The sequence below is a fragment of the Mycteria americana genome, chromosome 8, assembly GCF_035582795.1.
Source record: "Mycteria americana isolate JAX WOST 10 ecotype Jacksonville Zoo and Gardens chromosome 8, USCA_MyAme_1.0, whole genome shotgun sequence".
NCBI classification, from domain to species: Eukaryota; Metazoa; Chordata; class Aves; order Ciconiiformes; family Ciconiidae; genus Mycteria; species Mycteria americana.
In genome coordinates, this window is record NC_134372.1 from 1,922,992 (window position 1) to 1,937,277 (window position 14,286).

A 14,286-nucleotide genomic window follows, 5' to 3' on the forward strand; every position below is an offset into this window, starting at 1 on the left:
GCTGAGGGCTAAGGTTGCATAGCTGGCGTTAACGGGAGCAGGGGGAGTAATACCTAACAGCAGAGCGTACGGTGCCTTCCGCTGCCTTAGGTGTATGATTACAGATACGTGCGATTACTTCTATTGTAATTTTCTTTAGGTTTGATAAGGGTTTCTAGAAACCATTTATTTTATCCGGTTTCTGAGCTTTAAAGACTTGTCCTCATATTTGGTACAATTCAGTGTCTTCAGCTTCAGGAAGAGAAACTCTTGTCTTTGAAGGGTTCTCCAAGCCTTGGTGATTTAAATGGACATAATTGCAAAATATTTTTTTAAGATTGAATTCTTTATGGGGATAATAAGACTTTCTTTAGTTTCACATATCTGCTCAAGCATCTGAGCAACATCAGTCTTTCACGCATTTATCCTTGCACCAACCCTGTCCAGTATTATTCTGTGTGGTTACTCCTTACCTAGGTATGGAGTAGTGCAATCTACTAGCTCATGGTGGCACTTTTCAGGCAACTGTGTGTAACTGGGCTGTACATAAAGAACCTGTCTAACCCATTAAGAGGTTTGTCATGCTACGTTTGCAGCTAACAGATCCTTAGCATTTATAAATATCTTACCATGAATGCACAAAAAGCTTCCCAGAAATCAGTGGGTTTGTTTTGCTTAGTGCTCAGGTAGCTTTAGCTGTGGTAGTGCTGAATGCCACTATTCATTAGTACCATTGTTGATTCATCCATAATTGAATTTTCTGAGTATCATCAATGCAGTCTGCAGTTGGAGAGAGAATTAAACTCTCTTCTTCTTAAGTCTTAAGCTGGCAGCCTAGTCATTTGACCAGTCTTCTCCTAAAAATTGAATATTTATTGAATGTTCCATTTTTATGCCTGTACTCCTATCGTTTATTTGGGGGGGAGAAGGGGAGACGACACAAAAACATCCACTATATTTGAATAATGTTTATCACATATTAGCTATCCTAAGTTAATATGTCTGATAGGGTTGGGTAGGGTGGATTATAAAGTTGCTGTGATATGAAAATAAATTATTTCCCATAGCATTTGTTGAGCGCAAAAAGGCTCACCATATGTACGCATAGCATTGTTTTCACTTCATAGGCGTATGCTGCATCTGTACAGCTTTTAGTTTGTTTGTCTACAAAAGCAAAAAGAGGGAAGGATGAGTTTCTGAAGATCCGGCTATCATTTCTGCAAGGATACAGGCCACTTCATCATTCTTCCTGCTTCCATTTTCTGTGAACTCTGGCTATTGCCGTTGATCCGGGTCTGGAAAGGAAAGCCTCTTTCTCTCTCTCTCTCGCTCACAAGCTAACTAGCGGTAGCTGGAGGTGGGGCGATCCAAGCAGCGTGCTCCAGATGCTCGCCCGATGAGCAGTGAAGTTAGCAGTGGTCCCTCGGCCAGTTCCTGCCTTAGCCTTCCGGGAGGGAACGGCATCGGGGGCTCCAGCCCCGCCGAGCTGGGCCGGTAAACCTGGCCAGGGAAACTCTTGGTGCTCCCTTACGGTCAATAATCTGTTGGATGGCAGTTACTGCCCGATGCCTTTTCCACCTCCGTCAACAGAAAAGCTGCCACTGAATTGCACAGGCACACCTTAGTCCTCCAGTGTGTAAAATCGGTATTTCCTCCCCCAGCTAATTCTCTGCGCAGGGAAAAACTACAGAGCAGCCATTGACAGGTTTTAATCTCCAGACGGATGCGGGGAGAGGGGAGTCTTACTCAGCTCTTCATCAAGGGAGGGGCAAAAATGTATTTTAAGTTATTGTAAGGCTTTGGAAAATATTTTAGATTTACATTTCTATATTTCATTTCTGGGTAGAAATAATATACTTTAATGGATTAGTGTGTGACTATTCAGTAAGCTCATCATTTTACGTTTCAAAACAAGAAGAATTTTGTTTTTCTGAAGGTATGTCTATATCAGCTGGCAATTTTATGTATGTATTTTTTAATATATATACCCCCACACAAAAAACTCAATTCAAGTTCTTGAAAAGTTTGGCAGTTTAATAAATCTCAGGCTTTAGACCACCATTTAGTATTTGCAGATTGTATAAACCTGTGATTTTGTAGTATTGTACAACTGTTTCCACAATTTGTGATTCAAAACATGCTTTTGTTGGAGTTGGCACGATTACGGTATCAGCTTTAGGCCTCTGTTTGCGTCACAGTGTACATGGAATTACAGTGAGCAACAGTAACTGTTGCATGGTTGTGTTCATCAAGTAGCAAATGCCATTTAATTGCTGCCTAGCTTTAGAAAGAAGTCCTTGGAAGTCCTGTGCCTTGGGATTTTGACTCTGTTTGCGTGCTCATCATCTTAGCCCTTCGCTCTTTTTAGGTTTGAGGTCAACTCCTTAGTGTCATTTGTCCTTATAATATTATACACCATGCTGAATATCTGTATTGGTGGTGTTTGAATGGAAGGAAAATAACAAGTGATTACAATTTCATAAGCAATGTTTTATCAGTTCTCTTATTCTCAGAATTTTTTCCAAACGTTCTTTTGTAACTGATTCTGTGGAGTCAGTATTGTCTGTTTTTCGGAATACCAGCATCTTGTTTACTGATTTTTATTCTTTTATAGACTTAACTGAACTGAATGACTCACAGCAGTGTTGAAAACCATCATGTGCTTTTATCATCAACATGCATCCCGCACAGAGGGCATGTGTACGTCCCATGTACGTTCCATGGGCTTTCATTGAGCTAAAACTTAAGCTAATGCCCGACTCGCGTGTTCTTTTCTGAGGTAGCTGGTTACAAAAGCAGAGGAATATTAGATACTTACAGAACAAGAAGGTGATTCAGATCGGACTAGATTTACAATCACTAAATCAGGGTCACTTCAAAAGTGACAGAGTGCTGTTAGGCAGCTCTTTGAAGCCTCAGTTCACATGAAGGGCAGTAATTGCAAAGCATTGGACTGCTGCGCTGCGCCCAGCGTCACCGGGCGCTCCCTGGTGTTCCCCCGGGCCTCAGCACTGGCTCTGCCTCCTGCCTCCGCGACCCCGAGCTTCTGTGGGGTACAGGCAAGTGCCAGCCCTTACAGCTTCCCCTGGGCTGCCGGCCCTGGCTATCGCCAGAGCTGTACTTGAGGGCTCCACAAAGTCAGGGTGGTACTGTAGGTGGTTTCTGCTGAGAAATCGCGTGCGATGTCATCGCTAAGCATAGTATCTGTTTTAATCAGCAAAGTGTGGTACCTAGTTTAAGTATTATATCTGGTTTATGTGTGGGCAAATTAATTTGTGAAGTTGCTGAATGCCCTCCGTAGGGAGGGGTACCAGCGAAACTGAGCAGGGAGTACGAAGAGAGCCCCGAAGCCCCTGCTCTTCGCTGCGTTTTTGGTCCGTGACTCGACCCGGACCCTCGGCCAGCCTCCCTCCGAGCACGGCTCTGGGGCAGCTGAGATCATCTGATGCACTCTGGCCAGGAGATCTGCGAGGGGAATGTCCGGGACCTCTTCCCAGACCCTTCGCCAGCATTACGGACTATCCAGTGAATCAGCTTCCCTCTTGCTCTGACGCAGCCTGGATCCGCTGCCCTGCAGGGCATAGTGCAGAGCTCATCTGTGCGCTCGGGCTGCTCTGAAGGGAGGGGGGCTGTGTTTTACTCTCATTTTTTGAGGACTGCAATTTGCATTGCCTTGATATTACCAAAAATCTGCATGTCTTCATATAGATTCTCAGACTCGCGGTGATGATGCATTTACAACAGATAGAAATAAATGACAGGCTGACCTATTTCATAATGTTTATTTTAACCTTCTGCCCAGAAATGGTAATAGTTTTACATGAGGAAAACTGCTGAGCCCTGTCACAGAACGTGTTTAAATTACTCAATTTGAAATATGTAAGATGCCCTTTGATACAACCCAGAGGGGTTAGGAGAAAATGTGCCAAATGGCCAAATAGTGGCGTTGTGTCAAGTGCCCCGAGAAACACCCTACAACGGAACATTCGACTCTTACTCCTGCCTCATGCAACTTATCTTGTGTGCGCTTTGTGTTCTCGCTGCTACTCCCTAATTATTGAAGGCTAACGTAACATCAGTGTTTATACACTGCTGTGCGTGCGTATAGCTGTAGATACCATTTGTGTACAAGGCAGTGCCGTGCGTAGTCCTGCTACCCTCAGAAGGAATTGTCCAACAGCATGCCATTGGAAATGATGCGGGTTTAGACTTGTACTTGATTTGGTTTCAATACGGTTTCAATAGCTTGTATATCTTTCTGTCTTTCAAAACCCATCTGAATTCCTGTTATTTGTAGGTTTGTGCACAGTGAGAAAGGTGCGTGTTTCTTCTTGTTTTCACTGAGGGTTTCTTACAATGCTTATGAGGGTACATTATAGAATTCTCTTGCAGGGCTAAGAAAGGGAGAACTGAAAAATGATAGCAGCTCTGGAGGAATTGGTGCCGTTTCATAACCAGATCTTAACTTACACCGGGATTCAATTTCGTCTCTGTCTTTGTTTAGATTATAATATTGAATAGATTATGTCCTAGAAAAGGTGACTCATCATTAACGAAAAATAAATTGCTAGCATCACTGTAGAGAGAGATTGTGTAGTCATTGCTTTTGAAATGTACTATTTTGCCTATGTTTTTCTCTACAAAAGTTTACGTGGAAAAGCATAAATCTCTCTTAAACTCTTCAGAATTTATCTGTTCTTGTTGTTCATTTCCCACCCAAAACTGTAATCCTGCAGTATTCACAGTAACCAGCTATGAAGGCACATGTAAAGAGGATTGTTGCTTCAGCTGAGGTACTAAATGAAAGGAGGAGTTCCTGCCTTGATGCAGGGTTTCATTAAAATAGAAAAAATAAAAAGAAAGGAATATATAAATACATGATGTTTGTCATTCTGATTCCAAGTAAGTGCTTTCCAAGATCTTCCTTTGGTTGTCGACATGTCTTTCCATTTCTGGTTAGAAACCTTACTATTACAGTCCAAAGGTAATGAAATTGAATTGCAATACTAGGCATCGCTTTAAGGACGTAAAGGATACGAGAAGTATAAAGTCACTTTGAAAATTGAGAAGTTATGGAAAGTTGATGCTATCACTAGTGAACAAATATGTATTAAATTTAGGTGGACTTCTCAAAAGTATTGAAAGAATTAGAGAAATCTCATCTCTAGTGTAGTATACCATCATGTTTCTTTATACAGGTTAAATACTTTGGGACTGCCAGACTTTGAGAACTTTGTCACACAGTGACTGAACTTGATTTTTATGTCAAGTTTGTGCTGAACTGTTGTGTTGGCTGTTGATAACAGAGCTTACAGACTGGTCCTTGGTAAAGACAGGCTTTCTTTATAGCACTGGGATTTCGTACGTCATGCTCCCCTCGTGCTGCGGTTCTAGGCCGGTGTTTATATGTGGTGACCAAGGCAATCATTCTGAATGGGTTCACTGGAGAAGACGAAAGATTGTTTTGCTGCAAGAGATGAAGCGCTAGCTTGTCATCCACCTCTACAACCCCTGCTGCTCTTGAATGAAGCATGGAAAAACTTAGATTTAGAATTTTTAGATAGCTAGATGTTTAACTAATTTTTATACTCTTACTTCTCAGGCAGAGAATGAATCTACCCTGTATGTATGAACAATGCAAACATATGCTTATGGTTGCCCGAGAGCTATCACGGCTTCAAGTCTCATATGAAGAGTATCTCTGCATGAAAACGTTGCTTCTCCTCTCTACAAGTAGGTGAACAGTTACAATACCTATATGAAGAATGTAAGTTTAACTTGCCAGTGTTATGAGTGTGCATGTGTAGTTTGAAATTGTGTTAGGTATCTGATACAGGACTTCCTATAGGATCCCCTTTTTTGCAATAAAAGTCAAAATGTTCCGCTTGGCTCCTGACTATCCAGGGTTAGTGAAGGAAGTTCCGCTTTTAGCAGATACAAGACATGCATGCTAGGATATTATAGTTTGTGTTCAAAACTTTGCAACTCCAACAGAGAATCCTAACTCAGAACTGCAATTTAAAATTCTTCAAAAATACATCACAAACTGGCTGAGTAGTTGAGGACCCAAAGAAATGGGCAAAACTATGACTTCATGCCCATGAAATATTTCAACAAAGAAACAAAGAAACAAAAACCCAACCAAACAAAAAAACCCAGCCACCACCTGTGAGGAAGTTCTGATCCAGTGAAGCAGTTTCCCCCAAAAAATAGTTTTTAGACTCCCCCAGAAGTTATTTAAAATTGTTAAATACACCTACGGCTTTTTGCATTTGTGTCTAAAACGTATATGGTGGATTTACAATAGATACCATAAGATAGATTTATGTAATGTACTACGTGATGTTTTTTATGTCTTTTGATAGGACACGTGGTAGTTAAATCACAGCTTAGTAAAATTCTGCTGTCTGTACTGCATGAAAGGTCAAAGTACAGTGTCAAAATAGTCCTTTTAGAATATAGAGAAATACACTGAGACATTACGCAAATAACTTTTACAGCGTTATTTTTACCCCGTATTTGTACTCACTGGCACCTCGTGACTTCTCTCTCCGCGTGCGCAGCGGGGCTGTGGCCACCTGAGGAAGCTCAGCCGTGACCCTGGCTCCGTTGCCATCCAGGGACGCTCAGTAGCAAAGAGCCCGCGCGCGCGAGCTGCGAGCAGGCGCGAGCTGGGCGCCTCGCCTTGCGCTGCCCAGCCTGCCTGAGCAGGTGGAGCGTGTGCCTGTCTGTCCCGGGCAAACCCCATCCCGCGGCCGACGCGCCGATACCGCCGTCCCGCAGGACTGAGGAAGCTGCGTCTGGGGCAGCGGCTGTAGATTTCCTGGAGCCTTTGCTGCTTCTGCTTGGCAGAGGGTGATTTGTGCGTTAGTGCAGTGACAGGTACGCCGGTATGCTTTAGAAGTATCAGTAAGAGCAGCAGTGCAAGTAAAGATTTTTCAGCATAGTACTCCTACATTATGAAAAGTAAATATTTTTTAAAAGTTTAAAGAGTTCATTACACCGAGGGCTCAAACATTCCTTACCTTTAATATTTCCAGTGAATAATAGCATTAATTCGTATAAACGAATGAGAGCCTGGTAGCTTTGGGCTTTTCCCAGAAGAAGGCAGGAGGATGTTGTAACCCAGCGCTGTACGTGCGGCGAAGCCCCGGGCGATGAGCACGGGCAGGAGGGCTCCCGGGTGCCGTACGCTGCCGTGACCAGCTCCTCCCCGCTCTGCCGGGCCGTCACCTCGGTGGCCTGGCAGGGACGGCACAGCCTCGCCTGCCAAGCCCAGAACTGGGACAAGGGCTCTTTTCAGAGGAAACTCTCAGCTCCATGCTGCCGTGGGCTTTGTAGGAACTTGAAACTTCCCCGACACTGCAGATTTAAAGCAGTTTCTGAAATCTCTCCCGAAAATTCCTCAAATGTTTTGGATGTGGTGTAGGCCAACTTTCCTTACAGGAATTGGAAATTTCCTTAAAGGAATTTCCATGGCAGAAATGGTGAAGAGGCAACGCTCGTAGAATGAAGCCCATTCACGAGTGAAGTATGGCAAGCACTGGCGTTAACCAGCAGAAGGCCTCTCTGTTATATTTACAGTGAAAGACAACGTATTTCACATTTCTTTTTGAGTGCATACATTGTGTAAGTGGTACATTGTGGAACTTCTGAAAATTAAATAGCCGAAATTCGTGTAACTTTTTAATCCATGACTTCACAATTTTAATTTATGTTTATTGTGTTTCTGTGTAAGTTTTCCAAGAGAAGAGGAAGAGGAGGAGGAGTAAAACAGGAATCCCATGTGGGTCTAGACATGTAGTTCACACATAGACGTAGCTCACAGACCTTTTCCATTTAAATTATTGAAGCAGCAGTTGACATGTTGTCATCTCCTGTGTAGACAAGGCAGACAAGATACTTCAACACCTCACGGATGCTGACAGTGTAGCGAGGGTTGGATTTTTTTAAGGAAGGGAGCGTGCTTTAGTGGCCTCTTTCCTCCTCCCTTGCTTTCAGTCGGCTTTGTCTCAGCTCTCTCTATCTTCAGCTCTTTCATTCACTTCACCGAGGTAATCCAAGGCTTCAAATCAAGCATGTTAAGGACCACTGGAGTCCATATGCTTGATTTCTCCTGATTTGTTTACTAGTCCTTGGCCTTTAGAAGGACCATCCTAGTAGGAGAATGTAGGCAGAGGGACTTGTCATGGATCTGATTCTGAATATGGGCCTCGGTCCCCACGCCTTGGGTTTCTGACCCACTGCTCCTCGTCCAGCCAGCGCTATCTCCATGTCTCATCCCTATTCCAAGACGCTCTGCCCCAGACCCGAGTCCTCCCTGGCTTGGGCAGTCAGTTTCTTGTCCAGTCTCCCTGTTACTGCCTGGCCTGGACGCGTTATTTGATCCATGTCAGGAGGGCTGGAACTAGATGATCTTTCCAGGTCCCTTCAAGCCAAGCCATCCTGTGATCCTACCCTCGCTCTTCCCTCGGCACACAGAATTTTTATGAAATCTTTCCAATGTCACGTTTCCCCGGACATTGGGAACACAGGAGCTCCAGCCCTGGTGGTTCTTCGTCAAGGCACTTCCAGGGCTTAGTGTTGTTGCCTCCGTGGTCTGGTTCCCTTCCCTCTGTTTCTTGTGGGGTTACCTTGGGGTTTTTTTATTTTTATTTTGCCAGCAGTCCTGTGCTATTTGTTCAATGAGTCATCCGTCTCAGTTTCCGCTCTCTTTCCTTGTCTCTCAGCTGTCATTTCATTAAGTCCAAGTCCTTTTTCTTTGGGTCATTTTTGTGTAACTAATGTAGGAGAACTTAAATAATGACACAGTTCATAGATGTATAATGTTTTAAAGGTTTGTATCAATGTTACAGTTCCTAAGGAAGGCCTGAAGAGTCAATCTTTGTTTGAAGAAATCCGTATGACATACATTAAAGAGCTGGGAAAGGCCATAGTGAAAAGAGAAGGGAACTCAAGCCAGAACTGGCAGCGATTTTATCAACTGACTAAACTGTTGGACTCTATGCATGAGGTAAGTTCTTAAACGAACACTGTAGACGTTCCAGATAAACAAGTTTGGGGATATGACAGTAATCTCGATCCTTTTTTTTCATTTAAAGAGATAAATGTTGGGGGGGGTGTCATGCTCCCCTGCTGTCTAACTAAAGAATAATTGAAAGAGGTGAACGTGGTGCTTTCAGAGTACTTCTGCAGTGGACTCCACAGGAAGTAATTTTATAATTAATATAATTTTCAGTCTCTTTCGTTTTTAAAAATGGTGTTGCTTTGATATGGAGGAACTTGGAAATTGTAAATGATTTTGCAGTAGTAGCAGAGATGTGAAGTTTAAAACCAGTATTATCTCAGAGACAAACTATTCAAGAATCTATGGAATTGTTTGAAATTGCGTTAAAATAATGCATCAGTGCTATTTTTAGTATTAGTAGCGGTCTAATTTTGCAAGGAATTTCAGAATTCAGGCTGTCTCCTTTTGCGGTATGCACTCTAAATAGTGTATCTAGTACAAAGTAGTCCAAGTAGTGTTTAAGCTGGATAAGGCAAGGGAAACTTTTGAGACCTCGAAATGATTTTTTTGTCCTGTTAGTGTACCAAGCACCTGGAAAGAGCTTATTAAGCTTATTCATATGTATGTTATTTATATGCTAGAATGGGAACTGATGCAAACTCTCTTCAGTATTTGTAAAGACCTTCCACGATCTGTTCACTTGCTTTCTATTAGAATGCCTTTTACAAGACTAATTAAAAGGAGGATAACGGTGCGTGCCTGCCCTGCGTTGCGAGTGTTACCGGCGCAGGGCGTGAGGCGGGCTTAGGGTAGCTGGCAAACCGGGCACCACCGGCCTGCGCTGCAAGAAGTTACGAAGAAGGAAGGGCGTAGGTTAACAGCTCTTCTGGGTGTATTCGTGTGAAAGTAATTCTTTGCTTTATCACTTGTAGGTGGTTGAAAATCTTCTGAGCTTTTGCTTCCAGACATTTTTGGATAAATCCACGACTATTGAGTTCCCAGAAATGTTGGCAGAAATCATCAGCAATCAGATACCAAAATACTCAAATGGAAATATCAAGAAGCTCTTATTTCATCAAAAGTGACTGCCTTAATACAAAAGGGTTGCCTTAAGAAAACGTCAAATGATAGCTTTTTTTTTTTTGTAAAGAAAAAACCTACCAGACTTGTTAATTTTGTCCTTGCAGCGGTGTTTCTTTTGTAATTATGCACTACATGTGGTTTACAGAGGGCCAAGATTTAGGCTATAGAAGCAGCGGATTTCTCACATTTGGTAAAAAATTGGGGAGAAAGGAAAGGAAAATAAATCTTATTTGTCAAATTATGTATCTCCCCTCGTGCAACATCCATGGATGCATCAAAACCACCGGTGACAAGATCTGAGGCTGTGTTATGAACATTCTGCTAATTAATTTCTGCAGTTGGCTGGAGACAATTTTCTAGGCTTTTTTTTTTTTTTTTTTTTTTTTTTTAGTAAAGTGTTTTGGATTTTTTTTTTTTTAAAGTTAAGGTAGCATTTTGGTTTATGCATGTAACCTAAAGAAAGTTTACAAGTGTATATCAGAAAAGGGAAGTTGTGCCTTTTATAGCTATTACTGTCTGGTTTTAGCAATTTCCTTTAACTTTATATACCGTGAACTAGGCTTGTTCATTTTTTCTTACATAATTTTTTTGTAATACTTCAAGATGCCTATTGTACAGCTGGTTTTTTAAGGTGGGGCAGCTCGTAGCTTTCCTAAATGACCTCTAGACATTAATCCTTGAGTATATTCATGTGAAAATGGGTTGGGCTTTTCTAACCTAATAGCTTTCAACTGTCAAAGTGACCGTAAAAATTTGGCATTTTTTAAGGGCCGGGGTGGGTGGGAGAACACTCCCAAATCTCATTTAAATAGATGCGAATGGAACAAATACTTTTGGTATATGTGCAAAAGCGTCGGATATGCAGATCGTAGAAAATTAACCCAGTCCTAACTGGATGTAAATGAGCAGGTTATTTTATATATTGAAAAAAAAAAAAAGCCTGATTTTTGCATATAATGCAACAGCCATAACTATAAGAGTCATGGGCTGCATTGATGCCAAGAAGATCAGTCCTGACTGCCCATCAGGAAATTTTCAGGAAAATATGCATAGCTTAAGAAAAGTTTACTTCTGTGTGGAGAAACTCACATTTTCTATACACTTAAATCTATCATCATACAAGTATATATGGAAAAACACCATTGACTTAAGAGGTAGACGTGTAATTATGCCCAGTGGTTTGGTTTTGTTCTGTTTTCTTGTATCGACTAGAACTCTCTTCTTCGGCGAGATGTTTGCCGTCGTGCAGGCAGCGAGGCCGAGCGGCTGCGCTGGCTGACTGTGACTCTGGACATACAGGATCCAAGCGCGGGTGGTCCGAGCCCCATTTTCACCCCTCCGCCTGTCCCCGACTGGCTCGTCCTCTTTCCTGGAGAGCAGGAAAGCTCCGCTACTGATTGCGTGGTCTTAGTCGTACGTCCAACCTTCTGTCTTTGTAAGGCTGCATCCCTTCATACCGAATTACTAGCGTGCCATAAGATTACCATAGGTCTTGTGAATTTCTCCTTGTTGCCATTGATAACTATATTTTAAAACGTTTAGAAGCTGTAGTAGCCTTTTCTACGTGCACCTTAACAATTTTCTGTATCTCAAAATTTAAATATTTACTAAGCCACTCTAAAAATTGATTTTTACTCAAAGTGGCCAGATTATTTGTGTAATAGAAATGAGAAAGATCATCTGATAAAATACAAAACCTAATATATTTTTATATTTAGTTATAGTTTCAAATATGTATAATCGGTATATTCGCTGATCCGAGGAAAGAAGGGAAGGGCTACTGCAGCTTTAAAAGCAATTTATTAAATGACTGTAAAATAGCTTGTATAGTGTATAATAAGGATGATTTTTAGATGACAGATTGCTTTATCATGATACATGTAATTATATTTTTTGTAGGGGTCACAAATATGCTGAATGGTAACCCGTACACGTTGTGGTTTGTCTGGAGGTAGTACTGAAGGCATCGGTGTTTAGTATCCAAAGAAGTACTCTGTCTAGAAAGGAAAACCTGTGTTCAGTGGATGTTTTTAGGGTTGATTTTATGTTTATCGAATCACTGTGTAAAAATTCAAGTTGGAGCTTGGATGGAATACTCCTATCTGTATGGTTGGTTACCATTCACGATTCATGGCTCAATCAGACCTCCGCTGCAAAAAATGTAAGCCGGAAAGATGCGTGTGCGCGCATGCATACATACACCTCTGAACATACGGGGTTAATTTCATATACAGCCTCACATACCACAGCAAAAACAGCTCGGAAAATTGGGCAATAATACACACACAGGTACCAGCAATATGTAAATATACAGCATAGGTCGCTCACAACACACTAGTACATTTCTATTCTTCAGCAAAAGCTTGTTTCCAAGTGAAAGAGGAAACTAAATTTTCATCCTTTCTTAAATCTCTTTTTGAATGTTATATCTATTAAGAAAAGATACTATATTCCGTACTTTGGAGTAAAACATCATCTTTAATAAAAAGAAAAAGGTAATCGTTCTCTTCTCTTTGAATGATCTGTAAAGAATATGTACATTTTGTAGCAGTTAAGGTGAAGTTCAGTATTTTAATTAAAACTTTCGACCCAACTCAATGAAAACATCCACGCGACCCGTTTGAGATACAGATAGGAGTTTCATACCGCTTGGTGTCAGCCGGGCTCTTCAGTTAAAAGGAAACCTGTTCTTACTGTACTGAATGTTTTTACAAATTGCATCCCCAGATACCTCAATTTGAGCTTGCGTGAAAGAGCGAGCGCGGGTGTGCGTGCGTGCACGTGTGCGAATGTGCGTTTGTATACACGAGGACACAAAACTTCTTTTTTTTTTTTTTTTGCCAGCAGAAAAGTAACTGCAGTGAACACGAACAAATTATCACCTTGAGAGAACTGATAACGTAGGAGAAGAGAGGCTCTCTACCCCCTTTTTGTCTATATGCCTGTATATTCCTTTTTAGTTTATGGATTTAAGGAAGAAAAACAAAAAAAGGAAGCTGTGACATTAGCAGGAAGCAATCGTCCTGTACGTGCTGTTAAGTTTTAAACTTCACAATTAAAAACCCGTAGTGCTTTAGTAAGCAGTGAGAAGTCCATGTTCTGTGTATCCGTAGTCCTTGTAGCAGTGGGTAGTATCTGCACTCTGGATAAAGCAGGGAGAATTCTGACTTCGTCTCTTCAGTGCCTTATCACAAAGTGCATGCATCCGACCGAGGGACGGCCGCCGCCGGCAGCTCGGGACACGCCTGCTGCCCGGCGGAGCTTGCACACGACGAACGCTAGGAATGGCCTTACATAGGAGAACCAGGGAGCGGGGACGGAGAGGGAGCTGCTGCCGGTCCCGCGCAGCCCGGGATCGCCCCGGCAGCGGCGAGGGAAGGGGGGCGTCCCGAGGGGCTCTGCAGCTGGAGGGGGGGCTGGGAATAGGTGCCGACCGAAGCCGAAAAATGACCTCGCCATTTGCACAGAAAAAGGTAGAAGACGGGAGGAAGTGCCTGGATGACCGTCAGCTAAATCCTGTTTCCCGTAGTCGAACTTCAGCGAGGGAGGACTTCAGGGTCATACCTTAAGTGAGACTTTCAAAGGACTGCATGTGTTATGTGCTAGTTCAGCTCTATCCTTAGTCCGGTCTGCAACCAGGTGTTGCTGAGCCATCGATGTTACACAGGAACCACATTTTCAGGAAAGGATTAGGGCCTCTCTAAAACAGCACGAGGCACTCGTTTTCTGACGAAAGGCTGTGTGTATGAAAATAGCCCCCACCTCCAAACTAACTCGCATAACGGCATAGAGTCAGCAATGTGTCATTATTCTATTTTGTATATTAAACAAAAGATATATACTGGGGACAAATCGTATAGCATACCGGTGTATGGCATTATTAAAAAAAAAAATCATTATTTTTATCACAGTAATTTTAAACAGCATAAAAAAATTAAACCAGTGACTCCTGTTTAAAAATGGAAGTTGTAGTTTTCTATTCATGCTGAATAATTCTGTAGTAACAAGTCTGTAGTTTTCACCTACTCAGTGAAATGTTGGACTGTAAAAGCTTGTGTGGAATTGTTGAACATTTATTTTTTCATTTAAATTTGCTGTTCTGGTAATACAAAGCCACACATCTGTACAGAAGTTGCAGTAAATGTGAGCCATTTACAGCAATGCCGAATAATGGACGGAAACCATATAATAAAATTCTGCTTTTTTCATTAAATGGC

The 14,286-nt window shown here is 42.0% G+C and overlaps 1 protein-coding gene across 3 annotated transcripts in view; it reads left to right on the forward strand.

Annotated features, from left to right (window-relative positions):
* Window positions 1-14,280, forward strand: part of NR3C1 (nuclear receptor subfamily 3 group C member 1) — a 74,191-nt gene extending 59,911 nt beyond the window's left edge. For all 3 annotated transcript variants that reach the window (XM_075509858.1, XM_075509857.1, XM_075509859.1), the window contains 3 exons: window positions 5,582-5,712; window positions 8,835-8,992; window positions 9,919-14,280. In XM_075509858.1, the coding sequence (XP_075365973.1) occupies window positions 5,582-5,712; window positions 8,835-8,992; window positions 9,919-10,071 (442 nt within the window). In that variant the 3' untranslated portion in view covers window positions 10,072-14,280. The remainder of the gene's footprint in view (window positions 1-5,581; window positions 5,713-8,834; window positions 8,993-9,918) is intronic.
* The last annotated feature ends 6 nt before the right edge of the window (window positions 14,281-14,286 follow it).